The sequence below is a fragment of the Lepidothrix coronata genome, unplaced genomic scaffold (assembly GCF_001604755.1).
Source record: "Lepidothrix coronata isolate B3197 unplaced genomic scaffold, Lepidothrix_coronata-1.0 Scaffold246, whole genome shotgun sequence".
In the NCBI taxonomy this organism is placed as follows: domain Eukaryota; kingdom Metazoa; phylum Chordata; class Aves; order Passeriformes; family Pipridae; genus Lepidothrix; species Lepidothrix coronata.
The window spans coordinates 656,731-681,837 of record NW_016690426.1 but is presented as its reverse complement, the minus strand read 5'-3'; the positions used below and the strand labels follow the sequence as shown (position 1 = coordinate 681,837).

Here is a 25,107-nt window from a genome sequence, read left to right as displayed (position 1 = left end):
TTTTTTTACTATTTTTTCCAAACTTGCAGCCAGAAGGCTGCAAATGCAGTTTTTCTGTGTCATCAAATGGCTTTAGGAAAATCCAAGCTAATGGGAAGAGAAGAAAGGCTGAAGAGGAACTATAAATCACAAAAGAAAAGCAAGGGATAGTAACAAGAGTCAAATAGGTAGAAAATGAATAAGAACAGATCACAGACAGATTAAAACCATAAAATGCTTAGTCCCAGCATTGATTGTTCTGCATTGTAACACAATGCACCAATAAATAAAAAAATTATGGAACTCTGAAGTGAACATGAAGTAACAAAGCACAAAAGAGGCTGAAGTGCTTGGGCACTCTCATCCCAGAATATTACTGTGTGCTCTGTATGGGAAACTCCAAGGCAAGGTGATTTTGTAGCAGGTTTTTAGGACATCTCTTAGGACAGTCCTAAGGCAGGCACTCTTTTGGGAATGCAGATCTGAGCCTATCTTGACACAAATACTCCACCTGAGCGCTGGTTATTCTCAGGGCTTCTCTCAGCACATGAACATTATCAGTCTGCAGAAGTGGGCGCCCATCCTTCATCCAGGAGATTTTGGGGACTGGAACACCAGAGGAGATGCAGAGAAGTTCAAGTGGGTTGTTAACGATGACAGAGAGTTCTTCTGGTTCATCTGAACCATTGATGTGAGGTGGCTCTGGGGAAGAAAAAACATTTGAGTTCTTTATTGACTCAAAAAACCTAAAACAACTGACTGTGAAAGCCTATAAAACATCATATACAACCTTGGGGGTAGACTTGGTAGAATTAGTCTACATTATATTATTTCTGAGTGTGTCATGAACTCCCTGAGTAACTCAGGTAATTTCCATCTGCCTCTGCCTATTAATTTGCATATTTTAGGCATTGCAATTATTCATTAGAAAATGTTTTCAAAATCACAGGTAAAATATATTTTTCAGTTTCAGTGAATATATTTATTCATATATTTATATATTCACTGTTGTACTTTCAGCTGTGCATCTTCCGGTCAAGCTGAATTTCTGCTAACCAAAGTTCTTAATTTATAGCATAAAGTTGTATTAATTACAGCATATTTCAGTACTTGGGAAATATATATACTACATTATACATTCACATCTTTTTAGGTATCTTTCACTTCTTTATTTCTCTCATTTATCATTTATTGAAAAGGCCAGGTTGGACGGGGCTTGGAGCAACCTGGGCTAGTGGAAGGTGTCGCTGCCCATGGCAGGGGGTGGGACTGGATGAACTTTAAGGTCCCTTCCAACCCAAACCACTCTGAACAGAACAGACAGATTCTGTGAGTCTATAAAAGCCCTCCTTATCCCTAGAGATTGTTTGAGTGCCACGTTCCTGCTCCCATTTTGCCGCACTCCCAGGTTCACACTCACCCAGCACACTGAGGACGAAGTGCTTGCTGGTGTCTCCGGCTGCATTGGAGGCCATACAGGTGTATCTGCCCGTGTCCCCGGGCTCTGCCCGCACCAGGTGAAGGACCATGCCCTGGTTGCTGGAGGTCAGGTGAGCCCCCAGGCCCAGGGGATGGCCATCTTTAAACCAGGCCACGGAGGGGGCAGGAGAGCCATCAGTGAGACACTCCATGGCAGCAGCACCGCCCCTCAGCACCGTCACCTCCTCCGTGCCCCCCGCGTTGTCCAGGCTCGGTGGCACTGCCGAGACACAGAGAGCTGGGTCACACACGGCACAGCCCAGAGGGCAGTGCTGGATGGAAGACAGCTGCAATGCAGCCACCTTTTGGCATTTCCCCACTCACATTCATGGCTTAAAATTCACTGAGAAATTACATATTATTCCTCTTTCTAAAAAACCTGTGATGTGTCATGGGGGTTGGAACTAGAGGAGCTTTAAGATCCCTTCTAACCCAAACCATTCTGGGATTCTGGGTGACAGTTCAAGTAAGGACTCTTCTAGGGTTAAAACACTTTCCATTTAGAAAAACCCCAACACATTGAAAAGCCAATGCTTCCCTCGTGATTATAAGATATACTTGTGGCTGTCTGCAACATGGTGTTGGTGAGAAAGAAAACTGGTTTAAGAAATTAAGAAATAAGATTCCTTGCATAAAGCACTGCAGTGAAACTCACCAAAAACTTGCAGGTTGTAATGTTTGTTGTCCACTCCAGCCCTGTTAGATGCTACACAAGTGTACACACCAGTATCAGAGATCTGGACTCGGGCAAGTCTAAGGAGAAAAGCATTTTAAGCAAGCTGTAAATGGAATACATGGAATCCACTACGGCATGGTTTAGACCAAATTTTCCTCTTGCTTCCAAGAATACTAGAAGACTTATGCTGATACAGTAAATGAGAACAGAAAACTGAGTTAGTTAAAATAGATGAAAACCAACCTGAGAACCTGCCCAGCTGACAGCAGCCTGATTTGAGAGGAGACAGACAGAGGAAGGCCATTCTTCAGCCAGTGTAGCTGTGGTGGGGGGGTCCCAGAAGCAGTACATTCAATATTTAGGGAGGTGTCCAAAAGGGCAGTGAGCTCCTCTGCTTCAGCTTTACTATTGGCTATTGCTGGAGGCACTACATTTTGTAAATGTTGAAAAGGAAGATATTAAAACCGACTCTTAAAAATCGTTGCTCATGTGTTACCTCGTAGGAAATCCTGCACGTAAGGCCCCACAGGTAACCTAGTAAGATGATCCTCATTTTTAACAGAGTAAAACCGCTAACAATAATATTGAGCACTAATAAATTACCCAGTTACATATTTAAAATCAGATGCACTTTAGAAGGACAGTAGAATCCTCCCTTTGATTTGTCAGGCTGTGGCAAACAAGAGGGAGCTCAGAGCCTGAAGCTCATGGGAAGAGAATGACAGTGCAGGAAGGGCCAACCTCGAGGGGACAGGCTGAACCCAGGGACAGAAAGGACCTGGCACTTAAACCTATGTCCTTCAATAAGACTTAAATACAGGGAAGCCACACAGGAGGAAAGTTAATTTATTAACACCTAGATTTGTCTGCTGCCTTCATTTTTAAAAAAGGAAGTTTCAAAATGCCTAGTTAAGTATTCCAGCTGATTATACAACAGAACTGCTTTCGGGGCTTTTTTGGTTTTATAGGTTAGTGTGAAAACCATGCTCTTGAGGGTTCACTATACAAAGAAGGCCCAGCCACGTGCAGCCCCAAGCTCTGGCTCACTCACCAATCCAATCACACACGACAGTTGTGTCGATAAGACCATTTAAGTTGGTTATTGCTTGAATTTCAACCACTGCAAACTGAACAAAAAACTCTCTGCTGCTGTGCAGAGCCATTCCCTCCCAAAAGATGTGATGTGGTCACTAAGGATTGTTCCTTATTATATCAAAGATCATCTCATGCCTGTGTTCCCATTCGTTCCGAGGCTGTATAATGGGACAGATCCCTGCACAGCTGTAAAACCCTGCCTACACAGAACTCTCCCCTCTTCACTTCAGCCATTGTACCTAATAAACACATTTTTCACAAATTAAAATATCCACTCTCTACGCTGCTAAAGAATCACACTCACTATCTTCTGGATGTCAAACTGTGGAAGAGAAGAATTTCCTTCAACACTCCATCATTTTTCTTTTAAACTCAGGCCCTTTAACTATTAGTTCCCTATACACCACTCTGCTTTTAGCTGATGTACTTTGACTGGAATTAGTGAAGATATGCTTGGGGCTGATTTCCTATTATACTGCTTTTTTTGTTCCATTAGTTTATCTTTCTCCACAAGAAATAAAAAAATCACCACAAGCAGAATTCCTCTATTATGAAACCCACTAAAGGAATTAATTCCTGTTTATCCCAGAACACATTTACCAGCGATTTCAATGCTTTTGTCACTGACAGAACATCCTGTGGAATACACTGTGATATCTACAGTACATGCAATTGGAAACACATGTATTTAGTATTCCACTGCAGACAGACATTCCTTTCTGGGCTCTCCCTGGGGAGTGTGTACAAAGATGAGATTATGCACAGATTTTGGTTTCACATCTGGGAGAACTCACCATAGACATTCAGGTTGAAGATCCTGTCCTCCTCTCCCGCAGGGTTCGTAGCTACACAAGTGTATTTCCCTGTGTCCGAACTGAGAGCTCTGGAAATGTTTAATGTGCTGCCATCTGGAGTCACTCTGCAAGGAGCATCACAAAGCACAGTGAGTTTGTTTAGTATTCCTCTGACCTGGCTAATAAACAGTCCATTTTGGACGGTTAAATAACTACCTCTATCCTCCTGGGAGTTTGGTGAGAGAACCATTGTGTTTTGCAAAATATTATTGTTAGAGATAGGCTAGGAATTTTTTCCTAGAGATGATCTGTTTAACTTTGTTTTAGGATTCAGATGCAGCCAGGCTTTTGAAGGACCCATAATGAAAAGCATCAAGTAAAATGTTTCCATGCCTCAGATCTTTCTCCTCCAAAGGAACTTAATGGAACTTATTGACCTTAATAAACTTTCAGGAAGCTGATGAACTTTAATGGAATTTATTAACTGAGAAAGAAATAAATATCATATACTTATCTCTGTTAAAAAAATAGAAAGAAAAAATCAAAGTAGTAAAAAATTATACAAGATTTATAGAAGTTAAAGAGGGAGATGATGTTCTTAACTTGGCTAAGCTTCAACTCTGGCCCTCCTCACACTCCCTCCTCTTCTATTCCCCCTCTGAGCCTGGAAATTATAGAAGAGAAGGCAGTGTCTGCTTATTTTTGCTTGCCTTATTCTTTGTAAATCATCACTGGCAACTGTTTTTCCATCCTTAAGCCATTGCAGGTCGGGTGTGGGCACTCCCTGGGCACTGCAGACCAGCTGGATGCTCTCTCCCAGCAGGACACTGACCTCACTTGGCATCTCAGAGCCAACAATGTTGGGAGGAACTGGAAAAGCACAATGGAGGGAAGAGGATTCAGCAGCAGAAACATAACCTGAACTAGAAACAGTCCCACTGCAGTAGCTCAGGAGTGCCAGCATTTAGTGCAGCACCTGGAACAGGTTCTGGACCCTGGCACAGGTTGCCCAGAGAAGCTGTGCCCCATCCCTGGAAGGATTGGCAGGGCTTGGAGCAAACTGGGCTAGTGGAAGGTGTCCCTGCCCATGGCAGGGCGTGGGATGAGATGGGCTTTTAGGTGCCTTCCAACTCAAACCATTCTGGGATTCTATGATCAAGACCATCATAGTCCTGTTAACAGCCACACGATTATTCCATCCCAACCACAGCCATTTCTAGCCTGTTTTCTAGTAAATTTTGAGCATTTCAAACAATTTCAGTCACATTTACAGCTTCATATTCAATTCTTAACCTTGGGGAAAACCTGACACACAGAGGCACAACTAATGGGGATGAATCATTAGGAACAGAGGAAAACCCAGCCCTGGGACCCCCCCATAGGTCCACAGGTGACCCCAAACCCTACAGGAGCCCCCTCAGACCCACAGGAGCCCACAGACCTCTTTATTCCCCTTTTTTAACTATTTGTTACTTTTCCTCCCCTTATTTTTAACCCATTTTATCTTTACAAGACAGGAAACTGGGGTAAAAAACACAAGAAATGGATTTTAAAAACTAGAATTAAGGGGGAAAGAGGTCAAAAAGAGAAACTTGAGGGCAAATCGCTGTTTGGGGTCAACTTTGGGCCGTTTTGAGCCCATTCCAGCAGCTTGGGGGTTCTGAGGGGGTGAGACGGGTGGAGCCAATGGGGCATGGCCTGACCCCAAAAGGTGGTGAGGAGGCGTGGCCTTAAAGGGTGGCAGCCATTTTGTGTGCGGTGCTGAGGGGGAGCCGCCTGTCCACCATTTTGGGTGTGGAGGCGATTCCATTGTCATTGGAGCCAGGGGGGACAAAAAAGGTATTCCTAAGGGAATTCTGCCAGTATGTCTTTGCTAACTCCTCCCATTTGCTCTGGCAAGAAAGGCAACAGGGTATCACAGCTCCTGAAGCCACCTGTGTGTGGTGCTCCAGAATCCTCCAAAGCTGCTCAGGTGCTCCACAGGAAGGATGTGACCAGGAGCAAACACACACAGCCTGCATGACTGCATTCAAGTTCCACAATCAGAGGTTAAGAATATTCTTTTCCATGCAAATTTCTAGCAGTATAACCCTCTAACCATTTCCCCCCCAGTCACAGATCATAAAAATAATGGTCTGAATTCTCCACTTTCCTACATGTTCAAGTTATCTTGGTGCTTCTGGCAGAGATACAGTGTCACACTCACTGAATTTTTGACCAGTTCTGCTCACTGAACCCTCATCCCTCACCTTGGATGGAAAGCACATAGGTTTTCTGAGCTTCTCCCTCTACATTGGAGGCAATACAGGTGTAGGTCCCACTGTCCAGGAGCTGGGAGTGAGCAATCTGAAGTTTGCTTCCACCAGACAAAATGTGAACGTCAAGGGAATCCGAGTTTTCTGAAAATATGTAAACAAGTCATCATTGCAAACCAGGCCACGGGGAGCAAACATCTCTTTCGGGAGAAATTCTTTCCTCAAAATTTCCAAACAAAGATTGCAATCAGTTACCAGGAGAGTCTGTGTAGAGACAGATGAAGAAGAAACAACCAACAGACAGCAAATAGCACAGTGGTGCCTCAAAGAGGGGAAAACAAGAAGTGAAAAGCATGAAGAGAATGTTTTACCTATTGGTTTTCCATTCTTAAGCCACACTAATGTTGGTGGAGGAATCCCAGTGGCATCACACACAAAGGTGACAGGATTACTGATGGATTCACTGACCAACTCTTGTTCAGGGCCTTCAATACTTGGAGGCACTAGGAATTGAACAGAAGCAAGAAAAATTGTTTGGTTAACAAACATATTTTGTAAACTGGTTTTGCATTGTCTAATCTACAAAGTCTATGGTTTGATACTATTGTAGATAATGCAGAGAGTGCTCACCATAAACATTAAGATGGAAATTTTTATCATCTCGCCCCGCAATATTTATGGCTCTGCACGTGTATTGGCCTGTGTCAGAAACCTAAAATTAAAATATATTCAAAAAGAAATCATTATGGAGTCTGATTTCAATCCTACAGTTTAGAGACACGAACACCCTCCTGTGTTTCTGCCAACTCGAGGTCCTTTTCACAGCAAGAAAGGCCTCCAGCAAACACATCTCCTACCGACAGCAAGTAAAATATACCAACACAGATGAAAATAATTGCCTAACAGCAGCAGAGCAGTGGCAGGTGCAGCCTCCCCACAGCCTGGCCTACCTCTGCACCCTTGATGCGCAACGTTTGCCCATCTGCCAAGATCTCCACGTGGGCAGACTCGGAAATGCTGAGCCTGTTCTTGTACCAGGTGATGACCGGGGGTGGGATGGCATTGGACTCACAGTCCAGTGTCACCGGCGTGCCCACCCGCACGTTCAGCACTGTCAGGGAGGCTCCACTGTGGTCCTTGATGCTTGGGGGCACTGCAGGAGAAGCTCAGAGTTACTTCTGCCTTTGTTTTGTTGAAACAACCCAGTAAAACAGATAAACCCCCTGTGTTTTCCAAGCAATAGGTATTATTCCAGAAAATAGCAAAAAACAAACCAAGGACAGTTAGGAAACTCTTCTTCTGGCTTTCCCCAGCTTGGTTCCTGGCAATGCAAGTATATTCCCCATCATCTGGTAGCCTGGCTCGGGGAATCTGCAGCGTCCGAGCACCTGAAGCAAAGAGGGAAGGCTGCAGATTTATCCCGTGGGGATTGTGTTAATCCCAAATGCTATTTTAAAACTGCAGGTCCAACAGGCTTTATAACTAGTGGCCATGGGCCTTATCAAGACAAACCACACAGAAGTTGAGCCCAAAGGCTGTAGAAATAGCTGAGATTCCTCACCAGGCACAATGAAAGTGTTGGAATTTGAACTGAGAGGTTTTCCATTCTTGAGCCAGCTGAGATCAGGAGGTGGAAAGCCCGTGACCTCACAAGTCAAAGAGATGAAATTATTCACCACCACAGTCAAATTCTCAGGGTTAGAACCAACAACACTTGGAGGAACTGTGGAGAGAAACACACATTAATAGGTTTACACTGCATCAGCAAAGGATATTCCACCAGATCCTGGTTTCCTAAAATAAAGCTGCATTGATGGGTTTCACCAGAGGGAAAAGTCACAAAAATCTCTCACATCCCATGAATGGACCTGCTGTTTTTTTGGATGCAGCTGGAAATATGACTGAAATCAATCTAATGGTCATTCCAGCTCCTGTAATTCATAAAAATGTCAATTATTTCATTTGTAGTCCTTCTGTGCTCGAGATTTGGGAAGGCTAATGAGCCTCCACGAGGTCCTGACTCATGCCCTCTCAATTTTCCAACACTGCCCCATCAGACACTTGCTGTATGAGGCAGCACAGATCAGATTCCCCGTGGCAGGATGTGTAGGATGACTATCACTCCTTCCTGAATTCTTATTGCTCCTATGCTTCCTGAAGTAGTACATTTTCTCACGATAGAGAACCCAAAATGATTCCTCCTGCCTCAGCTGAGGGCTGTTCTGTAACCACACAAACCTGTTGTTTAACAGTGAGCTAAGCACTTTCAGAATCCTGGCCTGCACCACTGCTCCAAGGGGTGCACTTTTTAAGCTCACAAGTCCCAGTACTTTTAAATCAAGAATATTTTGACATGTGACCTTTCTACAAGAATGACTTAAAACGAAATGACTGTAAATCTCTTCCTTTTAATAACCCCCAAGTTTTAGTTGCCATGTTTTTGCAGTGGGGATATATAAAACACTTAAGAGGAAAGCAAAAGCATGTTTTTGGCTCTATAGGGTGGAAAAATCATTCCAAAGAACACACGGAATCCTCTTCTTCAAAGACAGAAACGTTGAAGTATTTTGGCCCATCTCCACCCGAAATTCTCCAGCTGTTTGCTGTCACTTGAGTGACACAAACCAGTCATTAAGGCAAGTTTATGGCTCCTCTGGGCACTGGAGAAACAAGGAGTCCATGTAAATGGGGGAATTCAGTCCATATTTTTCAGCTTGGAATAACTGAAGGATATTTCCCTGATAAAGAGCATAAAATGGTTCACTAGACTAAGTGGAGAATTCTGATCTGATGACATTTCATAGTTATTTATATTTATTTACTTTTACAGTTCCTTTGCCACAGATGTGATTATTGGCAGTGGGTAATTCAATATACAGGGCCAAATCTCAGCTGTCTTGAATGTAACTTACTTAAAAAGTGGCTGATTTCGATTTCTTCAGCGAAAAGCCCCCACAAATAATCTGCATATGCAGATTTATCTGTATGTGCCCACAGATGCAGTAATGGGCTCAATTATAGCACTCAGGAGGCAAATTACCTCCTTATTCTATATTAAGGTTAGAGGTTGAGATTTTAAAACTGGGTGCTTATTTTCAATGTTTTAAAAGGTTTTCTGTTAGTTTTATCACTCACCTTGGAGATCAGAAGTGATTTTTCCAACCTCTTAAAGAACACCATCTTTAGTATTTTATTGAAATTTATGAAAGCAGTTCCATTAGAAACACACAAAAATGCTGGAAATAAGCCTTTTTTTTTGACACTGACAAGACACAGATCATGGTGCTTAGTGATTTCCCTCAGTGCTTCACCCTGTGTGGTCCCTTCCTGAACAACTACACTCTAATTTTTCAAATTAAACTGTATTAAGAATAATAGACCTAAATTGGTAATACTGTTGAGCTAGAATTGAAGCTTCGGGCAAATATTTCTTTTAAGAGAAGAGGATTAGACTACTGTCACTCTAAACAAATATTTTAAAGACAAGAAGTTTAAATTAAAACACATATGTCAAGAAAAGGGAAATATTTTGATTTCAATACAAAACTCACACATCAGAAAATCTGGACAGACGCCATTAAAAGAAAATAACTTCTCAAAGAATGACTCCAGGGCAAATTCTTCCCATGACAACCCCATTTTTGGCTAATTGTATCACTGAATAGAAAAAAGGGCTATAAATCTGTGCCATTCAGGGTGTAAATTTGCTGTATGCAAATGAGGAAAAGGGGAATTACTGTGTATGGAATAACCTGAATCCTCCCATTCCTGGGATGCTGGTCCTGCACTGCAGTGAGAGAGAGAACACAGCCCTTGTTTTCTATCCAGACTGGACCAAGAGGCTCAGCCGGTGGCAGGGAGTGACAAAGGACACCAACCCCATGGAGAAGGTTGGGATACAGGTCTGCAAATCGTACTGTGAGAGCAAATAGGGATGGAGCTGCCAGTATTCCCTGGGAGGTTTAACCATGGAATGGTGCACAGGAATTGGTGGGAACAATGCTCCTCTGTTCTGCAATTCGGGATGGAAATCCCAACGTGGGGGGATGGAGAATGGGCAGAAATAAAAGGGGAAGGTTGGGTTTACTCTGAAATGTTAATTAGAGAGGTCCTGGTTTTCTGAAGCTACTCGCAGAGGGAAGGGAAGGTGGTGGAGGTATTATTTTTTTTATGAAAAATGTCCTAATTTCTTGATTGCATTTGTTTTAGACTTCTGGTGCTTAAGGCCAGAATTTATTTTAATTCCACAACAAAACCAAAAACAGAGAACAGAAAGGAACTCAAAGGGCACATTTCTAAAAAGCAACCTTTTACAACGCTGTGTATCTTCATTTAATGCTTTCTATCCATTAATTTCCTTGGAAAATTAATTTTATGAACACATCAAAACAGACTATAATTCAACTTGCTTGTAATTCGTGATGTCAGAGCTCAGCAACCCCCGCAGGGTGAGCAGACACCGCCACTACACCAGGCTCCCTCAAAAACAATTCCCACCTTTCTGGAATGCCTCTAAGGAGCCAAAGCCACGTGGTATCAAGAGCCACGTGTTGCCAAGGTACCTTAAACTGATCCTTGATTTCTGGCGTGTCAGAATGCCCATCACACCCAGTAAGATGATTTCCTGACATAAAGCCAAGGGTGTGCCTGAGCACTCCAAAACTCACACACCAAGCTGAACTAGTATTTGATGGAAGACAGCAAATTATGGATTATTGTACTTACTGTGAACGTTAAGATTAAAATACTTCTTGGCACTTCCAGCTATGTTTTCTGCAATGCAGATGTACCTGCCAGTATCTGTTATTTGGGAATTCAAAATCTAAGGAAAAAAGAGAACATATGGCTGTGGAACTAACATATAGACAACACTATCAAAGAATCAAAGGGGAAGGATTAAGACCAGCTCTCTAACTGGTTTGATAGTTTTACCCAATTTATCGATAGAAAGGGAAAGTTGTTCAGAATACACTATTTTCTCCACAAAAGTCAATATTATTTTAAACCAAGTGATTTCAATGAATGGTTCACAGCATGACCCCACAAAACAGTTGAGTCTAAGGGAACCCCACGGGAATGAGAGAGAGGAAGAAGGGACAAAAATTCCTTATGTCTGCAATACCGTGCAGGAGAAAGCAAGGACTGCACACTCAGCAAAACCAAACAGATCTGTGTTTATGGGCAGTTTGGCTTGTGTTTGTGAAGCCAAAAATCAGTTTTGCACTACAAGCTACCTGTAACCTCCTTCCACTAGACAAAAAGGTGTGTTTGTCATCTTCTGGCAGGAGCTGGCCATCCTTCTGCCAGGTGATGCTTGGAGAGGGGCTCCCACTGGGAACACAGTCCATCACTGCCACCCTGCTCACGAGCACAGTCACCTCCTCAGGCAGGTCACCCTCGGCTCCACTGATGGACGGGGGAGCTGCAGACAGAGGGAACACAGTCACTCAGCACCTCTCAGGGGTGCTTCTTAAATCAGACTGGGTTTTCAGAAGGAAGAAGAGAAATCTCCAGTGAATCCAGTGAAAGATAAAAACACCCCAGGAATAGTTCAGCTGGAACAATTCAGTATAACTCAAAGGACTGCAGCACAACTACATTTATTCACAGCAGCCAGGAAGAAGTAGAGATGAAAACTCATTTTCCAGTTAGCCCATCATGTTCTTTGCTATCAAAAATAAAAGTTGACTTCTGAGGCATAACCCCTTCATAGCAATAAACCCATATTTTCAGTGGCATACACAGCAATAGAGGTAAAGAAATGTGTTTCCCAAGGCCAAAACCTTGAGTGCCTCAATGGACAGAGCAGATGGTCAGCACGGTTGTGCAGGCATTCTTTGATCTAAACCCTCAATTTCCTTCAGCCTTTGGGAGTTCTGTAGGCATTTTAGAAAATGATGACCAAAATAAAGAGAGAGAGAAAAGCCTTGGTCAGACTTTTCAACAGGAAGTTGGAGAAGGAACAAGAGATACCAAGATAAAACCTGGATTTCTACCTACACTTTTCTTTCTGGTGAAGGGTGAGAGGGGTAACAATGGAGTCCCTATAAGAATAACAACCTAGAAACACTCTGAGCTAACAACATTTTCACACAATTCTGTGTAGTTCTACAACTCCAGCACCCTAAACTCACCGATTTAATACTTTACAAATACACAGACTTTAAAAACATGAAGGAAACCTGGGCTACAACGCTCCCTTAGTGAGCAGAGAACTCTTTTTTGCCACTAGGAGGAGAAGGGGAAGCAGGGGAGCTCACAGAGCACGTGGACATGGTAGTGGATGGAGTCCTGCCCGGCCTCGTTCTCCGCCACACACGTGTAAGTCCCGGCGTCGCCGGGCTGGGCCCGCGGGATCTGCAGCACTCGGCCTCCTGCAAGCAACACACACCAGGGAACTCCATCATTCCCACACCACGGCCCACCAGAGACCTGAGCAAGCAAATTTATGAATGGTCAAGCATTTGGTCTGAATTATAGATAACTAAAAGCTTTTATTTTGCAGCTACTTTTTTCTACTGGCGGATCCTTGGAATTGAGCCATGTTCATAGTGGAATGTTAGAAAAGAGCAATTAATTCCACAGAAAGGAGTAACATTCTACAGCAATTTGCAGCCAGGCATTATTCTTCCATCAAGAAGAGAAATATTTGTCAGTTAGACGGCACAGAACAGGCAAAAGGAAATATAAGCACGGAATATTCTGTTCCAAAAGATTCACTTGTAAGCTTAAAGGTACTTTTCACTCTATTCCTCATTAAAGCACTGCCACATAAATCACTTCAGAAGGAGAGGACATCTTAGGAACACGTTCTGGGAGTGGTTGTCATTGCTCTCCCAACAGAAGAGCAAGGGGGACAAGAAGGCATTACCCTCTTACCACTGCCCTTCTTTACACCCCCCATCCCAAAGCAGCTCTGCACAGCAAGACTCCCAGGACTACAGGCAGCCCTTCCCCTTGCCCACATGACATTAAGTAGGAGCTCATGGCCATTTTTCTGCTGGAAACATGATTTCCATGCTTCACTGCTTGGTTAAAAGGCTTTTCTACTCCAATTACAATTTTGTCAAAGCAAATCTAATAAGGAAATAAATCAGGAACACATCAGAGAGAAGGTATTGCTGTATTTTATTTCTCAGCACATGGAAGTGTTTCAGGCCAGACTGGATAGGATTTGGAGCAACCTAGTCCAGTGGAAGGTATCCCTGCCCATGGCAGGGGCTGGAATGAGATGAGCTTTCAGGTCCCTTCCAACCTAAACCAGTCTGGGACTCTGTGATTCTCTATAAAAGTTAAATGGTGACCTTCACACCATTTTAGTGACTACTTTTTTAAATAAAAGGAAACAGCTTAAGGCCAAGGACTGGAGAGAAACCTTTCCAGCCAACAAAGTCTGAAAAGAACATTAAAGGAATGTTCTGAAAGGGAAAAGTGTGTTATTACTATACAAATACCAGCACTAAGGCCATTTCTTCATCATAGTATCCCAGAATGGTTTGGGACAGAAGGGATCTGAAAGCCCATCCAGTGCCACCCCCTGCCATGGGCAGGGACACCTTCCACTAGCCCAGGTTGCTCCAAGCCCCGTCCAACCTGGCCTTGGACACTTCCAGGGATCCAGGGGCAGCCACAGCTTCTCTGGGCAACCTGTGCCAGGGCCTCCCCACCCTCACAGGGAAGGATTCCTTCCCAGTATCCCATCTAACCCTGCCCTCTGGCAGTGGGAAGCCATTCCCCCTTGTCCTGTCCCTCCATCCCTTGTAAACAGTCTCTCTCCATCTTTCCTGTAGCCCCAAAGGCCCTGGAAGGCCACAGTCAGGTCACCCTGAAGCTTCTCTCTTCCACACTGGACAATCCCAATTCCCCCAGGCTCTCCTCCAGCAGAGCTGCCCCATCCCTGCTCACCTTGGTGGCCTCAGGTCAGGGAGGGCCATTTGAACACCCACCTGGCAGGATGAGCACTTTGTCACTGGAGCTCAGGGCAGAGCCATCCTTGTACCAGGTGAGCACGGGAGGGGGGACAGCGTTGGTCTCACAGTACAGGGAGAGGGGGTTGTTCACAATCACATCTTTGCTTTCTCCAACTCTTCCCCCATCCACCGTGTTCCCAGCTTCCCATTCCCTGTAAGGCTTTTGGAAACTAGGAGGGACTACAACAAAGGAGAAGAAAAACGGTCACATTTTGCAGCAGAAATGGTGAGTTTTAAAGTCAAGAAATGAAAAGGTATTGAAACATTAAATAAAAGCAATAAAAAATAACTCTATTAAATCAACTCTTCCCCCCCAGTTTAAGTTACCCAGGAAAATTCTAGTTCTTCTCATCAGAATGAACAACTGAGCAATCTACTGAGCATTTTCTGAAGACTAATAAATAACAGCGTAAGAAGACCTGCTACCAAACCCAGAGGACATCAATCAACAACACCACTGAAACAATAAGGTATCTGGTTTCACTCAAGTTCTCATTTTGTCTAAATTTTCAGAAATTACTCATGATTGTTTTCTTGTATTCACACAGAGTGTGTAGGCCAATGGAATGCTGATGTCTGGGGCCTCTAAATACTACTCAGTAGAGAGAAATAAAACATGATGTCTTAGTTTGAGTTAAACAAAAATCTTTTCTTGTCATTAGAGGAAGACCAGAGTTGTTATGTCATTCCACTGACTTCTGAAAAGCTCCATTTTTCACAACATATAAAAGAATAATCAAATACTGTACAAAGATCAGCAAAATATACATGAAATAAAAATCACAGAAAAGACAAAAGTATTGGATTAGACCAAACAGGGGTAAAGGATATAAAACTATAAATTCCAACATCTCAGGAGATTAGAAAAGGAGGTTAGCAGAAGAATTTGATTCTCTTTTCACCTTGTATATTGACATCAAACTCCAGCTCATCCTCCCCAGCAATGTTGGACGCCAGACACGTGTAACGCCCGGTGTCGGACACTTGGGCCTCCTTGATGTGCAGAGTTTGGCCACTGGCCTGGATCAGGACATGGTCATCTGCCTTAAGTGGCTGTAATGGAATTTCATATGAAAATTAATACCTAGTAAAACACACACTAGAAATAGCCACATTTGTGGAAGTAATATGAGTAAACTTGATCGAGCTCCAAGGTCCTGGAGGCAATTTTCTTTTCATGGTTGTCAGAAACTGCATCTTCACCCTGACTGGGGTGGCTGGTCTGCTCAAGGATGGGGGTTTACATCACTCCTAACCCCAGTCAAGATGCTCCTGAGAAGAGTGATGCCATCCCCACCAGGGCTCTCCTAACACTGGATTAAACCAGGCTGATCCAACCCCTGAACTCACTGGTCAGGTCAATGAGCTGATGGGAGATCTACATGTGGAAAACCAGCAGTGTTCTGTGAGGTGAACAACTGGATGTGACTCACCCTACTGGACCTGCTGCCCAGCAGGGACACGGTGTGAACATGAAAGGACAGAGCAGCAGCACAGAGACACAGCACTGCTTGTTACTGTCCCTGCAGACACATCACACGGGACAGCAGGGACTGCACTGACACAGCCTGTCTGTCTCAGGGCTGAAAACGGGACACCTCAGGTGTGCATCTGCATCAGCAACCTGGGCTAGTGGAGGGCGTCCCTGCCCAGGGCAGGGGTTGGAACTGCATGAGCTTCAAGGTCCCTTCCAACCCAAACCATTCTGGGATCCCACGTTTCCACGGTTATGGAGCTGGCACTGAACTCCCAGCCTGCAGGGGACAGTTCAGCCAGTCCATGATGGGAGTGAAAGCCATTCAGCTGGGGCAGCCTAAGGAGAAGCAGCTGCTGTGCCCGTGGCAGCCAGCTGTGGAGAGCCACTGCTTTTAGGGACCTCTCAACCCCTCCAACATAATTTTTCCTTGGCAATCCAATCAGTACTCCCAGGAGATCCCAGAATTACAGTGCATGCTTGAGTGAACCCGAGGCTGTCCCCACAGTCTCCCTGTGACTCCAGGCTGTTTCCACGTGCTCGGTGAATCCAGGAATTGCTGATTCCACGATGATTGCCCTACCAAGAAGAGCTAAAGCAAGAGATTATTCTCTCCTCTCTTACAGGAGTTGCACCATTTCTTTCTCTTTATTTATGAGGTGTTTGAGTGGGGCCCTGTGCCCTGCCCTCCCCAGCTGTGCCGCTCCGTTCGGACACCGCTGTGTGCGGCAGGAATCGCGCCTCGCCCTCACTGAGGGGCCACACGCTCCTGTGGCTTTGTGAGCTCTGCCAGGACCAACTGGGAGGTTCTCTGCAACTTCTGCAAGGGCAGCACTTGAGGGAACCATCTGTAACACGGTCTTTGGGGTTTTACACAATAGCCAAGGGACTTGTGGTCATACGTGGGATGCTCCTGCCAGGCAGGGCCCTCCCTCTTTAGAGCACAGCCCAGTGGAAGGCCTGGAAACTCCAGCACTGGTGGCTCAGGGCACTGCCAGGCACCCAAAAAAAAGCAAGGATGTGCATTGGCAGAGGTCTGGCCCACAGCAAACACCCCAAGATGTGAGAAGGGTGATGCTACCAGCAGGAGGGGGGGAAGTGCCAGTGAGCTGCTGGTTAAGAGAGACAAGGAATACAAACTGTGTCTGTACAAAATCCCCCTGGGAAGGAAGGAGGTTTGTGACTGGCCTGTCCATCCTTGTACCAGCTGATGGCAGCAGCAGGAACGGCCTGAGCTTCACACTCCAGGGTCAGGCTGTGGTTCACTTTGATCTTCACTTCCTTGGGGGAGAGCCCTGTCCCTGAGACATCCCCTCTGGTAATGGTGGGGGGAACTGCACAAAAACAAAGGGAGAGACTGTCCTGACTTACTGTCTGCTGCAGCATTTCAGAATTAACCAGACAAAGGCAAAGCCTGGGTGATAACCTCAGGGAAAGCAAGTTCCCTTATATAAACTGCCTCTTGCCCACAGCCAAATTCTTATTTTATATATAAAGATATATATATGCATGCATTTTCAACCATTTTTAGTACATTTATTATATGTAAGAATATATAAAACCGTGTTCAACACTTTTAAACATGCAAACCTGACTACAGCTTACCTAACTACAGCACTTCATTATGTGCCTGGCTTGAATGCCATAAAGTTCAGGCTATTGTAATCATTAAAAAGCATTTTAATGGAAACTAATATTCCCAGAAACATATGTTTGAACTGGAGTCCACACTCAAAGTAGCTGGTCAAAACTCAACATTTCCACTCCACTGAAACCCCAGTGTTGCAAAATGTTGTTTCCTTCTGAATCAGAAGGAAACCAGAACATTTCAAAATTGTTCAGCTGCCCCCCAGCCTGGTCTCATAATCTCTTTTAAATTATTCTGGATGCTTTCAAAGCATTTTCCACTCTTTTTTTTTTTTTTTTCCAACTGGAAATTTTAAACTCTCCCTAATGCTTACAGAACCCTAATAACTGACAGTTGCAATGGCACTTGGGGCTGGGGGGCTTTACGTTGTTACATAGTTATGCTTCAGTAATGAACTCTTTTGTCATCTTCTTATTATTCCAAATCCAATGGGGCCTTATTAGGGACTTAGTGTAATTAAAATAACAGTATGGTTACTGTAAGGGAGCAAACCAACTCCAATTCAGACTAGGAAATTAAAAAAAAAGGTAAAAATCATGGTTGACTGAGCTCATAATGAAGACTTTGAGCATTAAAACTGAGTATTAGGCACAGATGCTCAAAGGACAATGTGCTGACAGGATGCCTGGAAAGGGAAAGCTGTTGTGCATATGGAATTTTATGGAAGGATATAAAAATAGTATCCTCCTGTTTCACCTTACTCAAGAAAGTTTCCCAATAGGTGTTATGGGTCCCCTCCCCTACTGTTTTTCTAAAACAGTTTCTGTGCTCAGGAGATTCTCTGCTCACATCTCCCATTGTGCTGCACTGGTCTGATCTGAAAATCAGTACCAAAAAAAGCATTCCAGAAGGAACTGTAGTTGAGTGTTCCTTCCATCTCCTCCCCCTGGGTGGTACAAAGGCTTTTAGCCCAACACCAGCATTGCAAAGGATGCAACAGCAAACTTTTCTAGTGTCTCTCCTCCAGCCATGCCACGGGCCAATGCAGATGTTTGCTTAGCAAAGCCACTAATAGAAAACTTTGTATTCACCAGGACAGGAACAGTGCAGTGGGGGAAATGGAAGAATGAAAAAAAAAAAACCAAAACAAAAAACAAACCAACAAAAACAAACAAACAAACAGAAATTAAAAAAAAGGAAGTATTTCCATACTGTAGACTTTCACTTCATAGTCCTTTGAGGTCTGTCCAGCCTCGTTGCTGGCTGTGCAGGTGTAAGTGCCAGCACTGTCCTCCTGGGCACTCAGGATCTGCAGGGTTCTCCCACCTGCCAAGAGACACCAAGCTTTAATAGCACCTCCTCCTGCTTCCCAATTACTGAAATACTTTCTGCAGCATATTCTCACCCCTTTTGTCCAAACCCTGTCTGCTTACCACCATGTGTACCAAAGGAGTACATAACTCAGGGAAGTGCTGTGGATCACAGCTCCTGTTGTTTATAGATTCCTGGAAAATCTGCTAACACAGTTCTGTACACAAAATTCCTTGAAGATATTTAGACAGGGTTCATTCTTCCTCTGAGCACTTGTAGTTAACAAGGCTGAAGTACTTGCTCATCTACATTACTCCAGAGTTACCAGTGACTCTTGTTCCAGTTCTGCACCTCCATGGATGTGCCAGGCAAGAGTTACTCCACAAATTTAAAACGGCTAACTATTAATCACCTAGAAAAATGCCACCTCATTCTATTTACTAATGCTGTCATTTATATCTTTGTCCCTCTGATTTCCACACTTAATTGCAAGTTATTTATATTCATTATTAACTCATACGAATTTTGCCATCACTTGGCTTTATGGAACAAAAGAATAAATACCTGAGAACAAATAAAATACAAATAAATAATCAGTTAATTGTGAAGCACCCGAAAGTATTGGAATGGAAAGTGCTACAAAAGTACAAACATAGATTCACAAAATTATTTGAGTGGGAAGGGACCTTAAAAATCACCCAGTTCCACCCCCTGCCATGGGCAGGGACACCTTCCACCAGCCCAGGTTGCTCCAAGCCCCGTCCAACCTGGCCTTGGACACTTCCAGGGATGAGGCAGCCACAGCTTCTCTGGGCAACCTGTGCCAGTGCATTGCACTTAAAAGAAATATATCCTTTGATTTTTCACAGAAGTCTAACAAAAACCAAAACGCTAAAAGAATAACCTGTAATGCTATTTCTCAATAACAACAAGAAGTTTACCTGGCAGAATGCGGATATTTCTGTTGGATTCTAAGGGATTCCCATCCTTCAGCCAGGTGATGGTAGCTGGAGGGTAGGAATAAGCCTCACAGAGCAGGGAGGTGGGGCTGTTGAGCATAATGGTGACACTTTCTGCATTCCCTTGGCTGTCTGCACCCACGATGCTTGGAGCCACTAGGAACAACAAATCATTAACCATAGGAAGGGCCTCTCTGAGCAGCCAATTTTCTGGTCCCTGGTCAGTCTAGGAATCTGGCTGCAGCCTCAGCTAGCTGGGAGGCATTCCTACAAGGAGCACTGAAACCCAGGGGCAGACAACACTCAGCTGCCTTAATGTTTTGTCCTGAACTCAGCAGTGATCCCAAGTCAGTGCAGTCCATCCCCTCATTCCTTTGTCAAGCACAGGTCACCAGGAATTCAGCCACCACTCCTTGTGCAGCAGCTGGCAGAGCTGCTGCTTGATGATCCTGGAAGGAGGGGTGAGCCTGGGAATTCAGGCTATGGAAAACAAACTGGCCATTGTTTGCTCTTGGTTGTGCAATAGCCCTCATGGAAAAAACAAAGAGAACTGCAGATGGTTACAGCTTTTTTGCAGAGATCACAATCTGAAGGGCTCTTCAGATGTTCCTTCCTTGACTCACAATAAGCCAATGTGCTGTCCTGCCCATTCCATAGGGATGATATCCCGTTATGGTTCCCTATTTTCCAGCTCTGTGCTGTCTGAGGGGCAGCACTGGTGTTTCTGTTGAACCACTATCAGTTCCTAAGCTGGACAGTTGTCGCTGTGGACAGGTGACTTGCACACTGCTGTCAGTAAAGCACTACACAACTCCAGTGGGATTATCTTTCCTCCTGAGATGGCTGTTCCCGGCAGGAGCCAGCCCAGGTCCTTACCCAGCACGTTCAGGCTGTAGGTTTTGCTCCTGTCCCCGGCAGCGTTGGATGCCACACACGTGTATCGCCCGGTGTCGCCGACCTGGGCGTTGGAGATCTGCAGCAAACGCCCCCCAGACAGAGCCCTGTGCTCTCCATCCTCAGGCACAGGTTGCCCATCCTTCAGCCAGCTGATCTGTGGCACTGGGCTCCCTTAGGGCAGGAAAGAAAGCAGCAGATATAACCTCCAGGGTATGCCAAGATTTCTGAGAAACACAAAAATACAGTTTCAGGTGTCCTTTTAAAACACACCCTGTGGGGAGATGCCTTGGAACATGCATTATTGAAGACTTTGAACCTCCTCTGAAATTCCACAGGCTTTTGGAGAAGAAATACCACAGTAACTACTCTCTTGGTTTCATTTTATGCAACCTTTACAAGGAGTGCTTAGTCCTGCTCTAAGCACCAGGGTTAAATCTGAGATTTAAAAATTCCACTCAACTGAAAATTCCATTAAGAAGATGATGTTCAGCACCAAAAGTGATGGACACCATGGGTTTGACAAGCAAAGATAAGTAATAGAGTGTTCTTTTACCTGTCACTTCACACGTCAGGGTAACTGTGTGCTTCTCTTTCACTCTCACATCCTCCAGTTTGTTTTCCCCCACGATCCCTGGAGGCACTGCAAACGGGCAGGAACACAACAGCACCATGGGTTACTCACAACATTTAAACACAACAGGCTGCCTGATGATCCTGGCAGGAGGGATCCAGGATGTGGAAAACAAACTCACCACTGTTTGTGTTTGGTTGTACAATCATTGTCACAAAAAAAGAGCAATACAACAGATTCCCAACAAGTGGATGCTGTGTAAAGGCACACCTGTGTTTTATGCAAATACAGCTAATTCCATGCAGGAATAAACAAACTATGTAGGTCTAAAGGCATCTTGCTGTGGTACAAATTACCTTTCTCTAGGGAAATGGAAGATAAAACCCTTAAAATACCTATCCCACCCCAACTCCGGGCAAGGCAACTCTTACTGTATGGCTGACCTGGATGATGCTTCCAAGTAATCCTAGTCAACATGTGCTTTTGGATGGGGAAGGACAGATTATTAAGGTGTGGTGGTTAAGAGCTGAGATCAGCTATTTCTTTTAAATAGAACCATCAGTAGATTGAGGTCAAAATAAAGTGGCACTACAAATCAAAGCAGGCAGGGAGTACAACAGGCTGAAAAGGAGACTTATAAGAAAGCAAGCTCAGTCTCCATGGGATTTTGGGAAGTTTATTCACAAAAATGCCACACTAAGGAGACAGATTTATACTTTGATAACCCTATAAAATGCAAACTTTCATAGACAGAAGACCTAAAGAGAGAGGAATTAAAATATACATTCAGCAGCACATTTATGATCTAGCACTATGTTGGAAGCCAAAGTTTTATAAAAATAAGAATCGTGGGAATATGCAGAATTCACTGTCAACAGAGAAAAATAATGTTACACCAGATTGCTGATACTTATGAAGGGTTCAAACTGGAGTGAAGGAAACAGATGGGGGCAAAACACAACTTAAAATCCTGAAGTTAAGGACTTAAGTCGGGTCAAATGTTACTATTCATAAACAAACACAGCAACTCATGCTTTGGCCCCAAAATAATACAGTAATATGTCAGCACATATGAATTTCAAAAACATAGCAAAGCCACACTGAACCTTTTTCAAATATTGTGCTTATTACACCAAGCTCTCCCTGCAAACTGCTGCACCTCCTCCAACAATCCAGAGAACCCCTGGCATGTCCCTGTACAGTTCCCAGTGACAGTGAGGTGGTGAGGATTCTGTGCCACCATCAGCCCACATTTCAGTAACTTTCCTCTAGAAAGACAAAGGAATTTTTGGGGGGAGGGAAGAGAAGACTGAACAATGGAATTTTCCACTTGACATCAGCTTCACTGAGCATTTTTCTTCAAGGCAAACAAAGCCTATGCAATAGAGGTTCCCAGAACCCTCAAGAACACCCTGCTACTAAAACCCTCCAAAGAAAACAGTCAGACAATGAATGCTCTCCAGTGTTTATCCATCTCTTCCATTCTACCACACTTACACTTCCATGAGCTCATCAAATAAACATGAACTGACATGAATGGGAGTTATCATGTACAGGCTGACTGTGCCCAAGTCAGCTGAAGGCAAGGGGGGCTGGTGGTGCTCAGCACCTCAGGGAGAAGAAAAATGATACACAGAAATGCTGTAAGACAACCTGCATCAGGCCTAAGAGTTGTTGATAAAAACGACAAATAGTTACTAAAACAAAAAGCTGTGTTTTCTGGGAAACATAGTGTTTTTTAAAACTAAGCAATGTGACCAAATTGCACAATAATGGTTCCAAATAGCCTCTGAAGAGCCTGCTGGAGCACTCCTAGCCTAAATATGTCAGCAGGATCACCCCCTAACCCATTGGTCTCTATCCTTTGTCATACCAAGGGCTCTAATGACTGAAGGTTGGCATCGTATTAATTGAGACTGTTGATCCTGGAGAAGAGAAAGATCCAGGGTGACCTTGGAGTGTCTTCCAGTGCCTAAAGGGGCACTCTCCTAAAGGTTGCTGGAGAGGGACTCTGGACAAGGGGGAGTGGCTTCCCACTGCCACAGGACAGGGTTAGATGGCATATTGGGAAAGAATTCTTCCCTGTGAGGGTGAGGAGGCCCTGGCACAGGTTGCCCTGGAAGTGTCCAAAGCCAGGTTGGATTCCCTTGGAGCAACCTGGGCTAGTGGAAGGCGTCCCTGCCCATGGCAGGGGGTGGAATGGGATGGGTTTTCATGTCCCTTCCAACCCGAGCCATTCTGGGATTCTGTGACGCTGTGTAGAAGAGCCTTCTCTTTACAACCTAATTTTCTGTCCATGGCATCAAATTCACTTATTTTTTCCCTTAAGGACGTATGTTTGGGCTTAACGTTTTTAGAACACCAGCCAAGACCTCCTCCTTAGTGCCCAGCCCCCCGCTGTGCTGTGCCAGAGCTGGTGCTGTACTCACCCAGGACAGCGAGGTGGAAGTCCTTGGTGAGCCGCCCCGCAGCGTTGGTCGCCACACACGTGTACTGCCCCGCGTCCGCCGCGCCCGTGTGCGCCAGCCGCAGCGTCCGGCCCCCTGGCACCACAGCACAGGTCACACCCTGCCCTGCCACAGCCTGCAGAGCAAACTGCCCGCTCCTCCCGGCCCGCCCCAACCACCCGCACACGGAGTTCCCGGATCACAGACACCCGGGATGTCTGCCCGGGAAGGACCTGCGCCTGTACTTCTGGCCAGGAAACTGGGACAGGACCCAGCGTTTCAGCAGCATTGTCATTCACCTCAGTGCCTGGCCATACACTGAGAATCTACCTGAATATACAGGAAAAATAATAAGGCCTCATCAGGAGGGGGGCGTGTCTACACATAAAAATAGATTTATTTTTATAAACACTTAATGTTATAAATGCCCTAAAGATATTTTCACATGTATAAATGAGGAACAAAATTCCACTCCTCCCTTCTAGCACTTGCAATAATTGTGCCATCAATAATAATAACAAGTAATAACAGAACTGGTTTACATGTAGTGGTTTAAAATAACAGATTCCTTTTAACACTGTGGCAGAGCAGTTGTCAGGTCACCTTTGCACAGATATGTTAGTTTAAAAGGAATAACATCTGCAAGTATGTTTGACCAAAGGACCAGGAATATCCCTGCTTTGCCATGGCACAGTAACCTCTCTTCCCTTCTTTTTTTGGCAGAGGAACAGCAAAACAAACCTCAGGGAGCATTTGAGTGTGAAAACAAAGGTGGTGGCCAGCCTGCAGCCTTTCCCAGTTTCTGGCCAGCAGCTCTGCCATTAGCATTCCCACACCATACTCCACATCCTAAACGGGCATCCCCTGCTTGTGGATGTCCCCAGGGGTCACTGCTGGCACAGAGCCCAGGAACTGATGCTCCTGCTCATGGGCTTGGAAGGAAGAAACTGCCGGGCTGGTTAATGATGTGCCTCTGCCCAAGGAATTCTGCCTGGAAGGCTCAGTTCTTCCAGCCTCATGTCTCCCTGATCCCTTCTCCCATCCACCCCCTAACAAGGACCCAGAAGCAGCAAAATGAAGCAGGTACCTGGCTGCAGGAGACTGAGGCTTGCCCTGGTATCACACACCAGAACACAGCCAGGCCCCCAGTGCTGACGCAGCACAGGATTTTATATATTTAGTTCAATTAAAGCTTCTGTCCCTCCTAAAGTCAGAGTGCAGCTTAGGGCAGGGGCTGCAAGGAAAGCAGGTGGGCTACAGTGGAATGTTTTTCCTTTTTTTTTCCTAGAGGATACACAGGAAGATCATCCAAATGAAACATCAGTATCAGCACAATGATCTCAGGGACAGGGTGGGACTGTTGGGGTCCCTGTGGAGGGCCAGGAGGAGTTGGGCTCCATGATCCCTGTGGGCCCCTTCCAGCTCAGGAGACTCTGTGATCTGAATTAGCCCACTAAAAGTTGCCAGCAGTGTGTCCACACATTGAAATTATCTGCAATGCCAAGTATGTTTTCAGTCAACAGAACCAAAACCTTGCTTTGGCAAAGTATTGAACTCCTAAATTAGTTGAAGAGGAGGATTTTTGTTGGTTTTTATGCTTGTACAAGCACAA

General features: G+C 44.7%; 1 protein-coding gene across 1 annotated transcript in view; it reads right to left on the bottom strand.

The window, feature by feature from the left end:
* The window catches only part of HMCN1 (hemicentin 1), a 161,192-nt gene that overhangs the window by 36,516 nt on the left and 99,569 nt on the right, over window positions 1-25,107 (bottom strand). The window contains exons 46-68 of the mRNA XM_017834940.1: window positions 23,478-23,591; window positions 21,031-21,117; window positions 20,457-20,648; window positions 19,563-19,736; window positions 18,523-18,636; window positions 16,911-17,056; window positions 15,151-15,301; window positions 14,225-14,428; window positions 12,539-12,652; window positions 11,513-11,700; window positions 11,004-11,100; window positions 7,840-8,001; window positions 7,553-7,666; window positions 7,229-7,431; window positions 6,909-6,990; window positions 6,650-6,781; window positions 6,273-6,422; window positions 4,734-4,893; window positions 4,024-4,148; window positions 2,378-2,561; window positions 2,114-2,211; window positions 1,400-1,678; window positions 491-681 (exon numbers count right to left, since the gene is read on the bottom strand). Coding sequence (XP_017690429.1) covers window positions 491-681; window positions 1,400-1,678; window positions 2,114-2,211; window positions 2,378-2,561; window positions 4,024-4,148; window positions 4,734-4,893; window positions 6,273-6,422; window positions 6,650-6,781; window positions 6,909-6,990; window positions 7,229-7,431; window positions 7,553-7,666; window positions 7,840-8,001; window positions 11,004-11,100; window positions 11,513-11,700; window positions 12,539-12,652; window positions 14,225-14,428; window positions 15,151-15,301; window positions 16,911-17,056; window positions 18,523-18,636; window positions 19,563-19,736; window positions 20,457-20,648; window positions 21,031-21,117; window positions 23,478-23,591 — 3,461 coding nt within the window. The remainder of the gene's footprint in view (window positions 1-490; window positions 682-1,399; window positions 1,679-2,113; window positions 2,212-2,377; window positions 2,562-4,023; window positions 4,149-4,733; window positions 4,894-6,272; window positions 6,423-6,649; window positions 6,782-6,908; window positions 6,991-7,228; window positions 7,432-7,552; window positions 7,667-7,839; window positions 8,002-11,003; window positions 11,101-11,512; window positions 11,701-12,538; window positions 12,653-14,224; window positions 14,429-15,150; window positions 15,302-16,910; window positions 17,057-18,522; window positions 18,637-19,562; window positions 19,737-20,456; window positions 20,649-21,030; window positions 21,118-23,477; window positions 23,592-25,107) is intronic.